Source organism: Arachis hypogaea, chromosome 15 (genome assembly GCF_003086295.3).
Source record: "Arachis hypogaea cultivar Tifrunner chromosome 15, arahy.Tifrunner.gnm2.J5K5, whole genome shotgun sequence".
In the NCBI taxonomy this organism is placed as follows: Eukaryota; Viridiplantae; Streptophyta; class Magnoliopsida; order Fabales; family Fabaceae; genus Arachis; species Arachis hypogaea.
In genome coordinates, this window is record NC_092050.1 from 8,896,144 (window position 1) to 8,915,016 (window position 18,873).

The 18,873-nt window shown below is 32.7% G+C and overlaps 2 protein-coding genes across 3 annotated transcripts; both read left to right on the plus strand.

Annotated features, from left to right (window-relative positions):
• Positions 1–1,291: 1,291 nt before the first annotated feature.
• LOC112748711 (uncharacterized) lies at positions 1,292–7,326 on the plus strand. The gene is made up of 3 exons (XM_025796950.3): positions 1,292–1,848; positions 2,679–4,515; positions 5,257–7,326. The coding sequence occupies exons 1-3, from the start codon at positions 1,835–1,837 to the stop codon at positions 7,246–7,248; spliced, it is 3,843 nt and encodes a 1,280-aa protein (XP_025652735.1). The 5' UTR covers positions 1,292–1,834; the 3' UTR covers positions 7,249–7,326.
• A 7,401-nt stretch (positions 7,327–14,727) lies between these two features.
• Positions 14,728–18,712, plus strand: LOC112748712 (uncharacterized). Of its 2 annotated transcripts, none has more exons than XM_025796951.3 (11): positions 14,728–14,878; positions 14,995–15,135; positions 15,490–15,585; positions 15,656–15,772; positions 15,913–16,332; positions 16,428–16,726; positions 16,803–16,902; positions 16,997–17,056; positions 17,180–17,263; positions 17,382–17,498; positions 18,120–18,712. In XM_025796951.3, exons 2-11 carry the CDS (start codon positions 15,070–15,072, stop codon positions 18,408–18,410), a joined length of 1,650 nt encoding a protein of 549 aa, XP_025652736.1. In that variant the 5' UTR covers positions 14,728–14,878; positions 14,995–15,069; the 3' UTR covers positions 18,411–18,712. The 2 variants fall into 2 exon arrangements, with proteins under 2 accessions (XP_025652736.1, XP_025652737.1); XM_025796952.3 differs by having other exon boundaries at positions 15,493–15,585.
• The last annotated feature ends 161 nt before the right edge of the window (positions 18,713–18,873 follow it).

The following is an 18,873-nucleotide window of genomic DNA, read 5'->3' on the forward strand; positions in this document are numbered from 1 at the left end:
TAGACACAAATAGGACTTATCCAAAACGTTTGGGGACAAAAACGATACTTTACTCATTAATTAAAATGAGGGTATTTTAGGTATAAAATGTTATTAAAATTTTAGTCTCCATCTCTAAAAATTTCAGTCATTTGTGTCCTCATTCTTTGGAGGTACTGAAATACTAAAATTTTGAAGATAAAGACTGAAATTTTAGTATCAGTCTCTACACCAACAAACATGATATTAAGTCCTAATTCTCAATTTCTGTCCCACTACCTCAAAACAAAATTTTGTGTATTTTATATGAACGAGTGATTTAATATTTAAAATTTTATATATAATTAATATAATTGTATTAATTACGTTGTGTTATGGTCCAATCCAATAAAGATTGGAAGTTAACCGATCTATTTTAAACTCGACGAATTTTTTATTCGTCCGAGCCAAGGCATATCGTGTGATGCCATCTCTCAGTGAAAGGGTCCATCCGATCAGTATAGATAAAAAGAGAAAAGACCTACCTCTCTCCTAAGTATGTTATCGTATAGACATTTATTTTAATATTGGAGTATTCTTGTAAATAGCCCCACCTATCGATTTACCGACGATCGTGGTCGCACTCAGGGACGGATGTATGTTTGTGCTTGTGGGGGCAAGCGTCCCACTACAATTTGAAATTTTTTTAGTAGTATATGATAATAATATTTATTTGTCCCCATTAAATTATTAAATTTGACTCCACAATAGTTTTTTGTTCAATTTTTGGTACTTCATAATCAATTTAAAAATTTCATATTAGATGTCATTAGAATGATCAATTTTCAATTTAAATAAAATTTATGTTTTTTTTTTTAAATCGACTCGAAAGAGTATCCTTTACAAAAATGCTATCTTAGATTAATTTGGTTAGGCTTGTTTAACCAAAAAAAACTTGAATGTATAACATTATTCTATATAAAAAGAGAGATATTTCGATTGTATTGTTAAACAAAAAGATTACTCAATTTTTTTAAAATATAAAACCTAAATAATAAAATTTTAAATTATATTTTATTATTTAAATTATTATTTTAGTGTTTTAATTTGTAAATTAGATATTTTAAAGACTAATCATATTATATATACATAAAAATAACTACCTATATATATATTGAAATAAAAAAATAAATTAAATAATACATATATTTATATACAAATATATAATAATTAATAAATATTTTAATAATTAATTTTTATATATAAATAATATTTTATTATAAAAATTATTATTATATTATATATATTTTGTTACCACTATCTCGCCAAATTTGCACCAAGTCCAAATTCTTAACATCACACCGTTGCTCATACCTAGCTAGACAACTGACCACCCTTCCAACGAGCAGCCGAACACGTTGTTAAGGATACTAAAGAGAAAATTTGTATTGAAAAATAATAATTTTTAATTTTCAACAGCAATATCAAATATACTCTATTTTTTCCATAAAAAAAATGTTATTTTATATACGCATCTTTTGTTTTTCTTTGTCAACAAAAAAGGAAAAGAAAAAAAGAAATTTAACCTCGGGGTTTGTTTTTTAATTTACAGTCTACTATGGTGTCTGCAAAATTGAGAGTTGTGTCTGGGGTTTGGGTGTGTTCATGATTTTTTAATTGCCTTTCAGAGCTCCCACTTTCATTTTCTCTTCTTCTTCCCTCTTCTTTCTTTCTTTCTTTCTTGCTTTCTTTCTAAGCGCACTGTTCCTATTCACTTCTATGTCTTCTATTCTCTCTCCTCCTCCTTCATCATCATCAACTCCCAAACCCTAATAATCATCTCATTCATTTCACTCATCTTCTTCCAACACTCTCCATGTTCCCCCACAGGTACTATCTCTATCTCTTCTCCTACTTTCTCACTCATTGCTTTCTATTTTCAATAAATTTCCAAACTTTCCCCGTTTTGGAACCTCATGATTCTGTTTATCTCTTCTCGTTTATTTGTCTACTTATTGCCTTATTCTATTTTTGGTGCCACCTATTCACTGATGATTTTTCTTACTTTAATAGTTGAGTTGGTGCTTTCTGGTACCTAGAGTGCTCTGTTTTAAGCAATTGATACCCCTCTTTCGGCGCTTTTTATTTTTCACCAACTGATGCTGGTCTTATGTTTAAATATAGATGATTGGTTGGTTCCAGTATGGTAAATTTTGTATCCTCTTAACTCAACGGTCCTGATAGGGTTGCTTATATTTTCTACTTGTAGCATGCAAGCCTGAATTCTAATTTATTGCTTCATGCCTTTTCTGTACTTCTTTATTCCCTATGTTTATATTTGTGTTTGATATATTTATTTATTAGTTTTTGGCATTATATGCTGCTTGCTACTAATCTAACGCTTGGTACACGAAGCTCATGCAGAGAATAGAATAGTTGTTCCTTTATAAGTGCTATGCTACTGTGAGCTGTAATTGCATTTGGTTGTAATTTTCATTTATTTGGGAAGATGATTGTAACTGTTATTGTCTGCTAACTGAAACAGAACCAAAGGAAATTATCAGAAGAAAAAAAAATTTTTGTCTGCTTTTACATATCTTTCATTTTCTTTTTTTGGGTTGGTGGAGGCATTTTGTGTTTTAAATGTTTTGCATATTAGCTTATGTTAGAAGTGGCAAAAAGAAGAAGAAAAGACTTACATTTGTTTGTGTTTCCATTAGGGGATTGTTGCAGCTGGTCACAACGCTCACTTGTTATGTGGTTCTGGCATGTACCTTCTTTTACCCTGACACACATGGACACTCTAGCAATGGGATGCAAAATCCACCAGCTTCCGATGCTTATGCTTCTTTAACAAAAAGTTGCAAAGTGGATACTTCAGACACCATTTGTAGTGACTCTAGTTTAGATAACAGTTTTCGAAATGTGTGTCCAAACTCCCGCTCATTCTGCTCTCCTTCAATGTTATTGGGGTCCTCTCATAAAGAGGGAAGTATAAAAGAGACTTCTTTAGGAGGCTCTGGTAGTGCGTATGATAGTCCATTTTGTATAGAGGTGGCTCATGATAGCAGGCAGGCAAGTAACAGTAGCTGGTCATCTGACTATGGTGTGTTTAGGTTATTTAATGGAAAGTTTATTTCTTGTTCTATGAACTCCAGAGAGGGAGTTAATGAAATACCATCTCTTAAAGCCCAGGATGGTCATAGAACTGGCAGAAGCGATGTTTCTTCTTGTGGAGGCTCTTTATGTAGGCAGAAGACAACACATTTTTTGTCAAAGTACTCTGAAATGTCCAAATCAAGTTCCTTTGAGGGTTCTGTCTCACCTAATGTAAGGATTGGACCCACTGTGCTAGACTGGGGTCAAAATTATATATATTCTTCATCAGAAGCTTTCCTAACTGTGGCTAATACATGCAATGATAGCATACTACACATCTATGAGCCATTCAGCACTGACCTACAGTTCTACCCTTGCAACTTCAGTGAGGTTTCACTAAGACCCGGTGAATCAGCATTGATTTGTTTTGTTTTCTTCCCTAGATGTCTAGGCTTGTCATTAGCTCACCTGATTCTGCAGACAAGTTCTGGTGGATTCATAGTAGAAGCTAAAGGATATGCTACTGAATCTCCCTTTGGCATTCAGCCCTTATCTGATCTGGAAACTTCTCCTGGTGGAGGGTTCAGCAAGAATTTGTCATTGTTCAATCCCTTTGATGAAACCCTTTATGTGGAGGAGATAACTGCTTGGATATCAGTTTCTTTGGGGCATAGTTCTGTTGAAACTGAAGCAATGTGTAATGTACATGATTTTGAGGCTTTTGATACTCTTTTGTTCCCAACTATTAAGGATCGACTGGGTGTGAAGAATAGCCAAATCGGTTCACCAATGGTCGCAATCAGGCCCCATAGGAATTGGGAAATTGGTCCGCATAGCTCTGCAACGCTAATGGAAATGGATGTTACCAGTGGGTTTGAGGGGAAAATTTTTGGTGCATTTTGTTTGCATTTACTGAGATCATCACAAGTCAAGTCTGATACTATTATAGTTCCTATTGAAGCTGAAGTGGACAGTAATGCTGCCTCTGACACTGTAGGTATATTTGTTTCAGCTACACTTGAGGTTCTAGCTACTTGTGATAGTGGTGATAATGTCATCACTATATCTCTAAAAAATTATGCCCCATATGCTTTAAGGTTTATCAAAGTTCTAGAAGTTGTTGACGAGAAACTTTTCCATGTCAATTACATGGAAGGCTTACTGCTCTTCCCTGGGACTGTTACTCAAGTTGGTATTATTTACTGTAGTCAGGTGAGCTTAGATTTAAATGTCTTGCCTCCTAAATTCTCCAACTTGCAAGAGAACTGCAAATTGCTTATTCTTACAAATGACTCAACCAGTCCCCTGATTGAGGTTCCATGCGAGGACATACTATATCTTTGTTTTGAACATCAAAGGCTGTCATATGTTGGAGTAGAGGACAACTCTAAACTTATCAAATCTGATAATGCGAAGGCATATTATGTGGGCAGAAGCGTGCAATTGCCACAAGATGGGGTAAGTAGCCACAGCCATCACTGCCCATATGTTATTTGACAACAAAGGTTGATGCTTTTCTTGGAAAAATAAAAAAAAGCTTCAAATTTAGACTGCTGATTCTGATGGATTCTTTTTAATTTTTAATACGTAATGTGCTGTATCAACTGATCATGATATATGCAAGTTCCTTGGAAGTATTTCTTATGCATGGGATATATATGGTATATATACTTCTTCCTCTGTGATATTGTTATTAAACCTTAAAATTTAAAATACTGAACATGATAATGACAGTCAGCTCCAGCTTAGCAGTTAGTACAGAGGCCTGTTTTGATGCAGCTCTGCATTGTGCTTTTACCATTTTTTGAATTATAGTTCTAGTCTACTTGTCCCATATCCCTCCCCTCTCCTCTGTTCTCTCTCCTCTCTTTTGTCTTGTTATTTTAGTTTCCTTGCTACTTCTGCTGCCTTGTACCAGAAGGAGAAAAGAACAAATCACTTTGAAAGCATTATATTACATCTGTTAGAGGAATCATGTTTAAACGAGTTAAAAACAAATGGAAACTTTCATCATAATCATTGCTTCATTTGTTTGTTGTCTTTCCACAAATTATTGCAAATTTAAGTATGATCATCATATGCACTTTGGAGGAATTTATTTTATATGCAATTGGAACTGAAGTTGCTTGTTCTCCCTAATATTTATTCATATTTCCTCAAATAATGAAAACCTAATTTTGCTGCTACTTTTATGTGAAGGTTGTGGAAACAGCAGCTGTTGATGAACTTGTTCTTGGAAACTGGAAGTCTCAAGGAACCACTGGTAGCATGTCTGTGCTTGAAGAACATGAGGTGCTATTTCCGATGATTCAGGTTGGAAGTTATGTCTCTAGGTGGATAAATGTTAAGAATCCTAGCAAACATCCAGTTTTGATGCAGCTTGTCTTGAACTCTGGGGAAAGCATTGATGAGTGCAGGGTTCTGGATGATTTATTTCACCCCTCTTCATCTGGTAATTTGGCTTTAGGTAAAGGTGCTGCTACACCAACAAAGCATGGATTCTCAGTACCAGGGAGTGCATTGACAGAGGCTTATGTGCAGCCATATGACCATGCATCTTTGGGGCCAATAATTTTTTATCCATCCAATCGCTGTGTTTGGAGTGGTTCTGCATTGATAAGAAACAATCTTTCAGGTGTTGAGTGGATATCTTTAAGGGGATTTGGAGGTCTGCATTCTCTAGCCTTGCTAGAGAGATCTGACCATGTCCAAAGCATAGACTTCAATCTTAAAATGCTCAAGCCACTCAATTTATCACTTCCTTATAACTTACTTAACATGAAAGAGATGGCTTCTGTCTGTTCAAAGCCTTTAGTGAAAGAGTTATATGCAAAGAACACAGGAGACTTGCCATTGGAGGTGATAAGAATCAGGGTTTCTGGCAGAGAATGTGGGTTGGATGGTTTTAATATTCCTTCTTGTAAGGGGTTTGCTCTTGAACCTGGGGAGTCAACTAAACTTTTGATATCATACCAAACTGATTTTTCTGCAGATATGGTGCATCGAGATCTTGAACTTGCCTTGGCTACTGGTATTTTTCTGATACCCGTTAAGGCAACTATCTCTCATGATATGCTTAGTAACTGCAAGAAATCCATGTTTTGGATGCGAGTGAAAAAATACCTTGGAATTCTTCTTGTTGCGTCCTTACTTTTACTGATATTTTGTTTCGTATTTCCCCAAACCGCAATATTGGACTCCTTGGATGACTTCTGCAAGGGTGATGATAACTTAGTCCAGACAACCATAAAAAGTGCTATGGGAACATCTTTGCTTCATCATAACCAGAGAAAGAGTAAGCTATCCATGTCTGGGAAGATGAACCATCTCGTGGAAGCTTCATGTGGTGGATATTCTTATGATCAAGGCAATCCGTCTGAGCTGGGAAAGTCGCAAAACTTGATGCAGACGTCTGAAAACAATAAGAAGACTAGTCATTTGTTGGAAACTCAAGATGAAGGTAAATGGTCATCCACAACAGTCCAGGGCTCTGATACAAACAAGGCACCTCAATTGGCATATCTCATGGTTAACACTGGTAAAGAAAAGGGTCGAAGAAAGAAGAGGAAGTCTCATGGTGCCAAATTACAAGCACTATCTGAAGTTTCAAGTAGTCAGAGTGGGAACTCTACACCCTCATCTCCCTTATCCCCAGTCCCCTCTGCTGCACCTAAATGTAACTGGCTTTTGTCTTCTAACTTGGTGCAACCCGTTGAGGCTCTTAGTAGTTCAATGACACAGGTGGCTGCCCATTCTGAAAACAATCAAGCTTCTTCCCCATCTTCTAAGCCTGAGGTTCCCCTCAAACACTGCAGCAGTAGTAGGTCTTCTCCTCATGCGCCACCTTCAGCTTCAAGTTGTGCTGCTAGCATGCATGTTCAGACAACTTGTGATGCCACTGCTGTTGTTGGTGGGTCGCCTCCCTCCTCCTTGGTGTCAAATTCTGCTGTTACATTGCAGTCTCGGGCTCCTGGATCCAAACGTCACAACCAAAAAGCTGTTCAAGCGCAAGAGGAAGAAGGGCTTGCAGATGAGTATAGATATGATATTTGGGGTGATCATTTTTCTGGATTTCACTTGTTAGGTCCAAAAAATGTTACTTCCATGAAGTCCAGTCCTGCAGAAAATAATTTTGACAGCTTCTTTGTAAGGGGCCCTCAAACCCTCATGACAAATTCTCAAGAAGGCTAGTAAGTTGAAAACCTTTATTTCACACTTTCTTGCCTAGTCTATGTTGAAAAAATCAATAGAAATAAAGGATTTGATATATCTCTCATGGCCTCCCACATGCACATCCATTGTCATCTCAGTGTAAAAGGCACTCAATTTTGTGAATATGTTAACGAAATCAGTATCTGCAATCCTATAATTCCAGAGAATAAAACTTGGAAATGGACCATATGGAGAATCTACTTGAACATGTCAAGTATAGATTTTTACCGGCATACCCTGTCAATGAATGGTGAAAATCCAAGTAGATTTTCTGATTGAGATTTGGCAGGATTGACTCTCAAAAAACATGAAAGCTGAAACCTCCCAACAGATTCTGCATGTTTGGACTGAAGTTGCTGTTCAGATCCATGTTAAAAATATTATTGTCCTTTACTTAATCTCCCTGGTGATATGTTATCCACCATAGCATATTTGGCATGCAAGCTATAGTGGAAGCCAATGCTAAACAAGCATGTATAAGCCAATATCCAAATAATTACACTTAAAATCTAAAAAGAGAAAAAAGCAAAGAAAAATGAAACTTCTATGAGCAATAACCAATCGCATCAACTATTAACTATTGAGTACTTTGACTATTAATACACACCTTAACTAAATTAAAAAAAAAAAAAAAATTGGTATGAGGATGCAAAGTTGTACAAATTGCTGATGTACCAAACAATATGAGGTAGTAGTAGAGTTACCACAAGATCTATGGTCTATTCAATTGGTCACTTCAGTAACCAGTAATTGAATCACTCGGAAAGAAGTGGTCCATAATATTATCTTATCATTCTACCACGTACAGATTACGACTCTTGCTCTTGCTGTCACTATGTACTACAAACGATCCTTTAAAGTGATATGTCCTAACAGATTCCTTGGCTTTACCATCATATGCCACAAAGAAAAAAAAACATTTTTTTTTTGTTTTTATTGTTGACAAATTATTACACACAAAGACATTATATCAAAATAGTTCCTAAAAGATCACCCATAATTTAATTTTTGAAATATTAGACGTTTCAAAAATTGGTCCAATTTGACCATTAACCTATAATATCATGTCATTTTTTCCTCTCACAAAAGCTTATATAAAATTTATTGGTTAACAAGACTTTTATAATTTATACTTTACAGCTTGATGTTCATTGAATCTTCTGGACTAATTTCAATATCAACATAAGTGGAAAGTAGACTTGAGTGAAAAGAAAAAGTAATTGGGCTGGGCCAGTACCACAAAAAAGGCGGAATCGTTCGTGTGACATGAAGAATGATTTTGGGCTTTTCAGATTCCATTATTGTTTTTTCAGATGTGAAAACTACGTGGCTCAAAAAGATCAATGACGTCACTCAAAACTCAAAATTCACAAGTGGGTTGGCCAAGATCTTAGCCCATCACCCAATCAAAGCAAAAGACATGAAACCAACAATTTCGGTAACACATCTATGCAAAGAAAGCGATCACTTTTTTTTTTTTTTTTTTTTTTTTTTTTTTTTTTTTACCAAAAATACGAGACTCGAACCCGCAACCTCTTAATTGAGTATGAGGAGATTATGCCATTTGAGCTATTACTCATTGGCAAGAAAGCGATCACTTGATTCTACAAGTTCTTAAACAAATATACGAAAATGTCTTTATATAAGGGTAATAAATATAATATGAATATTTGTTATATTAAGGAGAATTTTTTAAAAAAAAAATAAAATTAAGTGAGGAGTAAAGGTTTTATTGGAATGAATATATGTATTGCACATGATAAATTTTTATTGGTAAATTTTTTATTAAAAAATAATTTTTACTCTTTACCAAAATTTCACTTTTTGCTTTAACATTAAGTTGTCAAATATATTAAATGGTGGGTACTTCTATAAAGATATCTTTATATGAAAATAATATTATAAACTATATAATTCAGTCAAACATGTTAAATTATCTAACGATTCACAATATCATCTTTACATAAAGATATTTTCATTAAAGTAAATACCATATCAAATTATCTAACTTTTTCATTATTATCTTTTTACATAAAGACATTTTAAAGAGTAAAATGAAACTTAAATAATTTTGTTTCTTATTTTGATTTCTATAAATTTTTTATTTTGGTCAAATAAAATTTAAAGTATTTTTATTTTTGTCATCTCATTAGTTTATTCCGTTAAGTATTAATTAACATGTCACATTAGTATTTAATTTTTAGTAATGCTATAAAAATAATAATATAAAATTATCTTATTTAACTTAACATTTATAATTTCATGTATATAACTTCTAAAATCACATATTTATTACATTTAATATTATGTATTTATTTCAAAAATAATTAATAAATAAAAAATAAAACAATTTTAGACTAATTTTTATTATTTTTCAAACATTTCTATTATTTTTTCATATCACACTTGATTAATGGAGCAAAGCTAAAATAAAGACCTTGTAAATTTAACTCAACCAAAACCAAAATAAAAATTTATAAGAATTAAAATAAAAAAAGATTTTATGAAGAGACAAGAAACTTACTTTACTCTTTGTTTTGAATTACATTTAGTTAGGTAGGTAACTAAATCAAACCATATATATATATATATATATATATATATATATATATATATATATATTTGTGAATTGTAACAGATATTTTGATAAATAGGGTGAAAGAAATGAGTGGATGAAAGAGGTGTAAGTCATGTGCAAATAGCTGTGTCATTTCACTTTTGATGGATGGCAACAAAATAAAGATGTCGTGGTTCTACTTTTATGCTTATGGCTTCACTACTCACTTCCATGGATTACGATTACTACTACTACAAAATTCTATGGTGCTGGCGTGCCCCACTTTATTTTGTACCCTCCTTCTGCATTCGACAATCTTTCCCTTCTTACACATTACGTACCAATTCAAAAGCTGCATTTCTTGCATATTCTTTCTAGAAACCAGAAACATATAGAACAAGATGAAATTACATTTATTTTTACCCATACAATAAATATATAAAACATTAATTTATCATTATCATGACTAACATTTTTTAATTTATAAAAAAAGATTTTAATCTTGGCAATATTTTTACTTATTTTGTTAAAGTTGTATAATCATTGTAACTATACTGTATGTAATAAAAAGAATTACTACTAGTTAAATTATATTATCAAGAATTCAACTGACTCAGTGTTTAGTATTTAATTTTTATATTCTATAAATGTAAAACAAATAAAAAAATATTTTATAACAAAAAACCTCTAATTATATATTCTTGTATCAATACAAGTAATTATATTTCATATCTATTATTTGAATGGTAATTAATCTAAAAGCAATTAAAAAAATTGACGATATTTGATGTAATGTTAGAACTTACAAGAATTTATAAAATGAAAATTTGACCAAAATGTTAATGTGACAAAGGTAGAGATAATCTACTAAAATGTCAAAAGTTCATTGTCCATAATCTTAATCTTACACACAATATTAATATATATGACAAGTATAATTTACAAACTTATGTAATCAAAATAAAGAACTATAAATTGAAATTCAAAGGGTACTCGACAAAAGGGTAAAGAAATACGAAATGATAGACATTTCACTTTCAAAGGTTAATTAGATAGTGAAGATGAAGAAGATGGGTACCCAATGGTAATGTCCTCAATACTAATAAAGGAAATATAATTAATCCCTACACACATATACAGCCAAGCATACCCTTCTACTCTCTCTCTACCATCACATTCATATTTAACTCAAATATTCTAGATAGACCACGATATATGTACATGCCTTATAATATTATATATTCTATGCGTCAACCTAGAAATTTTATCAACCTATAAAAATATATTTACATTATAATAAATATAAATATATAAAAGACTACCGGGTCATGTTAATTTGTTCCAATTACTAAAAATTAAACCTCATCATTCATCCGTTTTTCCTATGTTTAATTAAATAAAAGAAAAGCTTCAAAAGAATAAAATAAAAATGCGAGCGAGTTGTACACATGGTGCATGTATTAATTAGTGGATGACATTGAGAAAATGAGTAAGAAAAAAACAATGATGTATATGTATATGGGAGTGGCATGATGAGTGAGTAGTATGTAGAGAGAGTAACATGTGTGGGTAGGTATAATTATGACACTCACACATACACAAACACAGCCTGGGGACTTGGGTATTATGTATTCTTATTACTATTAATTAATATTAATAATACTATCACTTTTATTTTAGTATATTAAAAAAATCCAAAAATAAAATATTAGAGTAAAGTGATAAATAAATGATTGAAGACTTATATTTTAGATAGATTAATTCTTAAAGAAAAAAATATTAATAAAATTTTTTAAAATAATAAATATGGATAAATTAATTTAAATTTATGAAGCACGAACACTTGGTTGAGTTGCTGTATCTGCATATCGGACACATTTTTGACACGACACTTACCAATATTTGTCTAACACGCATGTTTGTTGCGTCCAACCGTGTCTTAATAAAAAATAAAAAATTCTTCGTCGGACACACTTGGATACACCTAAATACCATCAAGCGTATCCAGTCTTATTATTAACATATATTCTTGAAATAAATTTAGATATAGTATATATTATTATTTATTAAAACAAAAAAATATTTTAAATACTTGATATAATTAAAATAAGATATTAAAAATAATTAAAAAATTATTTATATTTTAATATCAATTAAATATCAAAATATCATTACGATTTATCTAAAAAAATACTTTATATTTTATATGTATGCGTCTCTCCGTGTCTTGTAAGATTTTAAAATTCGCGTGTTGGCATGTTCGTGTCGTGTTGTATTCCGTGTCAATATCAGTGCATCATAGATTCAAACTAAGAATTTTTACCGTAATCATAAAGGCTAATTTAAAGGTAATGTCGCTAGCTTTATTAGTATTTTTTTAAGAATTAATTTGCCATGTTATAAATATAACTATTTATGTTATCTTTTTTTTTTTTTCTCTTAAACTCTTAGGATGAATGATTTCATAACATAGTATCAGAATTCTATATCCAAATCCTAAAAATGAAAAAATAACATAAGATAAAAAAAACCTATTACAAAAATAAAACAAACCCAAACAAAAACTCTTACGAATATAACTATTCATATTAAATTTTTAAGATAAATAATTTCATAACATATATAAAATATAAATTTTTAAAGATTTATTTATCTTTTTACTCAAAATTCTATATTAAAAAGGGAGTATATATATATATATGAGGGTGAGAATGAAGGCGTCTGAATCACGCATGCATGTTAATTATTAGAGTTGTCATTTAACTCAAAATAATTATTTGTCTCTAATGCATTGGGAATGTCTCTGCATCAAGCCCCCACCTTATTTACTTACTTACACTTTTAACTTTTTCATTTCTTAATTAATTGATTAAATATATATAGTGTGTTCTATGGAGAGTGAAGCTGTGTGTTGTTTGTTTTCTTTCACTGCCATTATTAGAACAAGTCTATGACATTGGTCTCTTTCCTTTGTTTCTTCTGTCCTTTCCAATTTGTGTCGTTTTTAGAAGCCAAGACAGTGAAATGGAACACATTTTCAGGGATATCCTTTGACAATTATTATTAATCCGTCGTATTAATAGTAGTTGAGAATCTAACGTACTAATCTAATTAATTAAAATATAAAACTATTGTAGCATCTCTGAACTTGGCAGAATCAAGTCCACACTTGCTTGCATCTTAATCTTATGTCTCCAATTATTTGTATTTAGTTTTATAAATTCCTTCTATTCACTTCTAGCTACTTATTATTAAAATAGTTCAACGTTATTGCATCTCTTTTTTTTTCTTGTCAAAGTAATGCTTAATAGTTAATTAGATATCTTAATTAATGTAACAAACTTCGAGTGTTCAGTTCACTCGTCCGCTTAAGTAAGTGTCGGGGGTTCGAATTCCGCCTTGTGCATGCAGCAACCCATTGACCAGCGGCAGACCCTTAAATGGAGCTCCAATCCGCGACGGATTAGTCCTTGGCCTGTCGGGTTGGGGATACCGTGGAAACCCAAAAAAAAAAAAAAGAGATATCTTAATTAATGTCTTTAATAAAAGTCTATTAATAATAATAACATTGATTAGTAAATCCTTTTATCACGTTCGGAAAAAAGTTGCACTGTGTTTGGCTCACAATTAAGAATTAAATATGTATTTAGTTAATGCTGTTTGAATAAGCTATGAATCAGATCTTAGATAGAATCAATTTGGAAATGGAAAACATGTATCAACTTCATTAATGGTCCGCTTTATGATCAATGAATATGGATTATTATGTGAATAAACTATTCTTGAGTCTGTCTGCTACTTGAGGACACTACCTTTCACTAATAAGCTTTTTAGTTGTGATCACATGCCTTAACAAAGTCCACTCATTCCCCTTATTGTTATTATTATTGGAATTTTATTTATTCTTTAACAAATATTTAAGATTAAAAACTTGAAAATGATTAAGTATTACAATGGCAAACTTCTTAGACTGCTTGAATTAGTAATTATTAATATAGTTTATAACTAATATAATTGACATGTGCAACATGCGGAATTTCTTATTGATTTTTGCTTCATTTTAGTTGCTTATATGAATCAAATTATGATAAATACTAGTCGTTAACATAATGATTAGAATTTAGAACTCATTAAATAGTGAGATATCCTCTGCTTTAAATAAAGTTGGGTAAAAAACCTAAAAATCCTTCCCCTTCATTTCTCTTTCAAAGGATCAATAATGCTCAATGATTCAAAAGTTGTAATAGGCAAGTTTGCACAAAGTTTTCAATTGGAAAAGTTTCATATTTATCTCTTTAGCTTTTATTTTTCTCTCCTTTTATCAGTGCCAGATAGAAATATAGAATACATTTTCAATCTCACTAATCTTTAATAACTTTTCACTTGGCCTACTCTAAAATCATAGTGAATCAATCCTAAAGCTATTTTCTAATTTTAAATGTACAAATAAGTGAATAATATTAGATCATAGAAAATGAAAAACAATTAGCAATATTAGCAACAGACACAGAGAATAAGCAGTTTATGGCACTCACTTTCACACTATGATGAAAAGTGCACCCTTTATCTTTTGTTTTCTTTCTAATACAACTTTTATTTCTTCCACTTTGAGTCCATTCTAAAATATGGGTAGCAAACTAATAATTTCATATGAAAAACTTCTATATCAAACAAAGATAATAAGCCTTGCAAAATAGCACCAAGACGAAAAAGAGAATATATTTAATAAATATAAATAAGGCTTAAGAATTTTCCATGTCAGTCCACTCCCTTATCCTGTAGAAGCATTTTTTGGTGAACAGAATCTATATTATTAGTGGTGGATCCACAAGGACCTATAATATTAGATTTCACATGAATCTAAAATTTCATATATATATATATAAATACTATAAAGTATAAACCAAGCTCATTATACTCTCAGAAGAAGCTGGCAGTTGTTATTGCTGTGTCTGCTTCTCCTTCTTCCAAGTTTCCCGCTTTATGAATTGTATGAAAATGAATCTTTCTGAGTTTGCTTCTCTGTAACTCTGTCTCCAAAAGGGTCTCTCGGTTTGTATCTGCTGCTTTCTATTATTGTTTATTGAGTTGCAAGTTTTACTTTTTATCACTCACACACACAAAACCCGTTCTTTTTCTCACATGTTTTTGGCCTTTTTTTTTTGCAGTGCCATAGCCTATAAGGATTGCATTGTTCTCTTTTTTTTTTCTCGGTTTCTGAAAAAGTGGCATTCCTATAGCAGATGAATAACAACAGAGCACGCACCACTCTTCAGGCAATGAAAGCTCCTTTCAATGATGGTCGCAAAGTACATTTCATTCATTACCTTTCTTCCTCTACATTCTTTTTCTTCTACTTTTCGTTGTTCTCTTACTGCAAGATCTTAAGAAGAAAATTGTCATATGAGGTTGTAGGTTACTACAAGAAAACATTATTCTTATGGTTACATAGCTTAAAAGCTCCCAAAAGAGTTTTGATTTCAATGCTTAAACTACTTTAAACTGTAGTAGGCAGATAGAATTTCTCTTCCTCTTTTGAATATTATCCGAATCTGGAAAGTGGAAGCTTGGCTCTTTTACTTGTCATAAGAAACATATCAGAGGCTCTAGCTAGTTCTTTCTTTTTGCTGCTTTTCAAAGATTCTATCTCTGAATGTGCAAAGCAGGACAAGATGGAAAGTAGAGGGAGCAAAGCAATGCCTGCACAGAAAAATGGGCGTGGATCGAATCGAGAAAGGAAAATGGCTTTGATACAAGATGTATGTGATAATTTATTAGTGAAATAAATCTTCAGTACATACAGTAAATTAATGTTTTCAAACTTGACAGGTTGATAAGTTGAAGAGAAAGCTGAGACATGAAGAGAATGTGCATAGAGCATTAGAAAGAGCTTTCACAAGACCTTTGGGATCTCTTCCACGCCTTCCTCCTTATCTCCCTCCATATGTTAGTCCATTCATTCCTTCATCTTTTCCTTACTAGAACACAAATTTGAGCAATGTAATATGGTTTCTTACATACATAGATTGTTTGTAGTGTTGCATTGAAAATGAATTACAAGTAATGTTTTGTCCTTTTGTTTATAGACATTGGAGCTTGTGGCTGAGGTAGCAGTATTAGAAGAGGAAGTGGTTCGATTAGAAGAACAAGTTGTGAGTTTCAGACAAGGTTTATATCAGGAAGCTGTATACAGTTCCTCTAAGAGGAATCCTGAAAATTCCAGTGACGAAATTGATAACAATTCCAAACATCAAAGGTCAAAATCTTTGTCCCAATGTGAGCTTAATTCATCAGCTAGTCCCAATGGAAAACCATTTCATATGAAACAAGATTCGTTGTCATCCGTCTTGGAGGAGGGAAGAGGAAAGGAGAATAAGTTGTTTCATAGCCCTGTGAAGAGCAAGCAATCTCCAGAAAAGAAGGCTGCTAAAGTGATTACTCCAGTAAGGAAATCTCCAATGAAACAGCAATCATCTGAGAAATGTGTGGATCACTTAAAGTTGCAGGTACCAAACAGTATTTTTGTTCAATTGTTATCTGGATAACTGAATGAGTATTATGAGAGATGATTGTTCAATGATTTGTTTTTCCGGGTGTTTAGTTAGAGTGGAGATTAGTAGATCAAGAAAGAGCACAGAGTTCCTCAAGTTCGTCGGACGATAAGGCACCGGAAGTTGATAGCACACCCAACAGAGTTTCAGAGGATCTTGTCAAGTGTTTGTGTAGCATATTTTTGAGAATTGGCAAGGAAAAGGAACAGTTGAATGATCCTTATGGTATCTGTTCAGATTCCAAAACAAGAAGAGATGTTGGTGCATACAATAATCTGTGTGAGATTAAAGCCTCCAATGTTGATCTCAACCGAACAACAAATGCAGTGTTTCTGATCCACAGATTAAAGTAAGTTATATAAAGGGTTACTACTTACTACCTCTTCTTGGTTGTTATGTTCCTCTAATCTAATAAGCTTGTTCAGGTTTCTACTTGGGAAGCTTGCTTCTGTGAAATTGAAGGGTCTTACTCATCAAGAGAAGCTTGCATTCTGGATAAACACATATAATTCCTGCATGCTGAATGTAAGATATATAATTTGATATCATTAATATCTTAGCCTATGTAACATGTTGAGGATAATCAGCATAATGTTTTCTGGCTTGAATATTTGTGTAGGCATATTTAGAGCATGGCATTCCTGAAAGCCCTGAAATGGTTGTAGCACTAATGCAGAAGGTACAGACAGTGATCTATAAAATATTCCCTACATTTACTTTTCCAACAGTATTCTATAGCATATTAGACTAAAGCATTGGTTTGATCAAATTAACTAAGATTATAAAATGGTTATTATGCTAGGCAAGAATAATAGTTGGGGGCCAATTGTTCAATGCAATCACAATAGAGCACTTCATTTTGAGACTACCTTATCACCTCAAATTTGTAAGTATAGCATTGCACTTAGTTTTTGGTTTCATTTTCCTATGCTATTTTGTTGGTGATGCTTTTGTAGATTACAATGCATGATGACTTGAATTCTGATATTTGGTAAATGCGACAGACGTGCCCAAAAGCTGCAAGGAATGATGAGATGCAAGCACGAAGCATATTTGGGTTGGAATGGTCTGAGCCATTAGTTACCTTTGCACTTTCCTGTGGAAGCTGGTCTTCCCCTGCGGTATGTTTCTCTCAGCTTACAACACAATCCTGTTATGACTTTATGCATGTTCTTTCATTATTGGATCATGTTGTAAAAAAAATGTCATAGACATACAAAATATGTATTGTTTAATTTATTTTTAATATATATTTTAGAAAAATGGACAAATAGGTCCTTGAACTTTTGTCTCGCGGACATTTTCGTCCCTAACAATTGAAAAATACTTTTAAGTCTCTGACCTTCACAAAATTTGGACGGATCAGTCCCTGACAGAGGTATTTGGACAGAGGGACTGATCCGTCCAAGTTTTGTGAAAGTCAGGAACTTAAAAGTATTTTCCAATAGTCAGGGACGAAAATATCCGCGGGACAAAAGGTTAAAGACATATTTATCATTTTCTCTATATTTTATATACGATAGTTGTTAAAAGAAAAATCTTTTATTTCCTTTTAAAGTAATGGCATGCTGACTTACTCTTAGCATGTGATCAACTAGTCTGACAAAATATGACCTTCAGACCAAAGAAGTCACGTGTGGGGCAAACACTTTTCCTTTATATATATATAAGTTAAAAAATTGAATATATTTGCTTGGCTGGGTGAATTGATTGAACAAAATGTATGTTATTTTGATGTGAAGGTGAGGGTGTACACAGCATCAGAGATAGAAAATGAGTTAGAAGCAGCAAAGAGGGATTATTTGCAGGCGTCAGTTGGGATTACGAAGACAAAGAAGCTAATGATACCAAAGTTACTGGACTGGTATTTACTTGACTTTGCAAAGGACATGACGTCATTGGTGGATTGGGTGTGCCTCCAACTACCCTTTCAACTCAGAAAGGAAGCAATTGAATGCCTTGGCGGAAGGGGAACACATTCGGTGCAAGTCATGCCCTATGACTTCCGTTTCAGGTTGCTTTTACACCATTAACACTTGCTACACTCTTCACTCAACTCTTCCAAGGTTTCCGGAGTTTTGTACATTGGATAGTTCACATAGAAAGTACAGATTCAAAAGCATGTAACCTTTTTATTTTTTATTTATTTAGTAAAGGGTTTTTGGCCTTTAGGACGTTGCAGTTGGCATTAGTTGTAATGCTTTTATAGGCAGTTCCAGTAATAAGCGCAAGTGTGGTTAAACGTTAAGGGTGTATGAGCTTGCATCACTCTAGTTATTAATCTAATAAAACATTTGTGTAGGTAGGCAAGTGCCACCTTCTGTTTGCTTTTCAACTACCGTCCTCATGCATACTACTTTCCCGTATACATTTTTAAGAGGTGTGGGATGTCATTATGCGATTTGAGAAATCTAAAAGCAAAATACCCGTAACCAATTCAGTAATTAGCTCACTCGTTGACTTGAACAAATATAAACAGTTCAACCTTTTATGTAT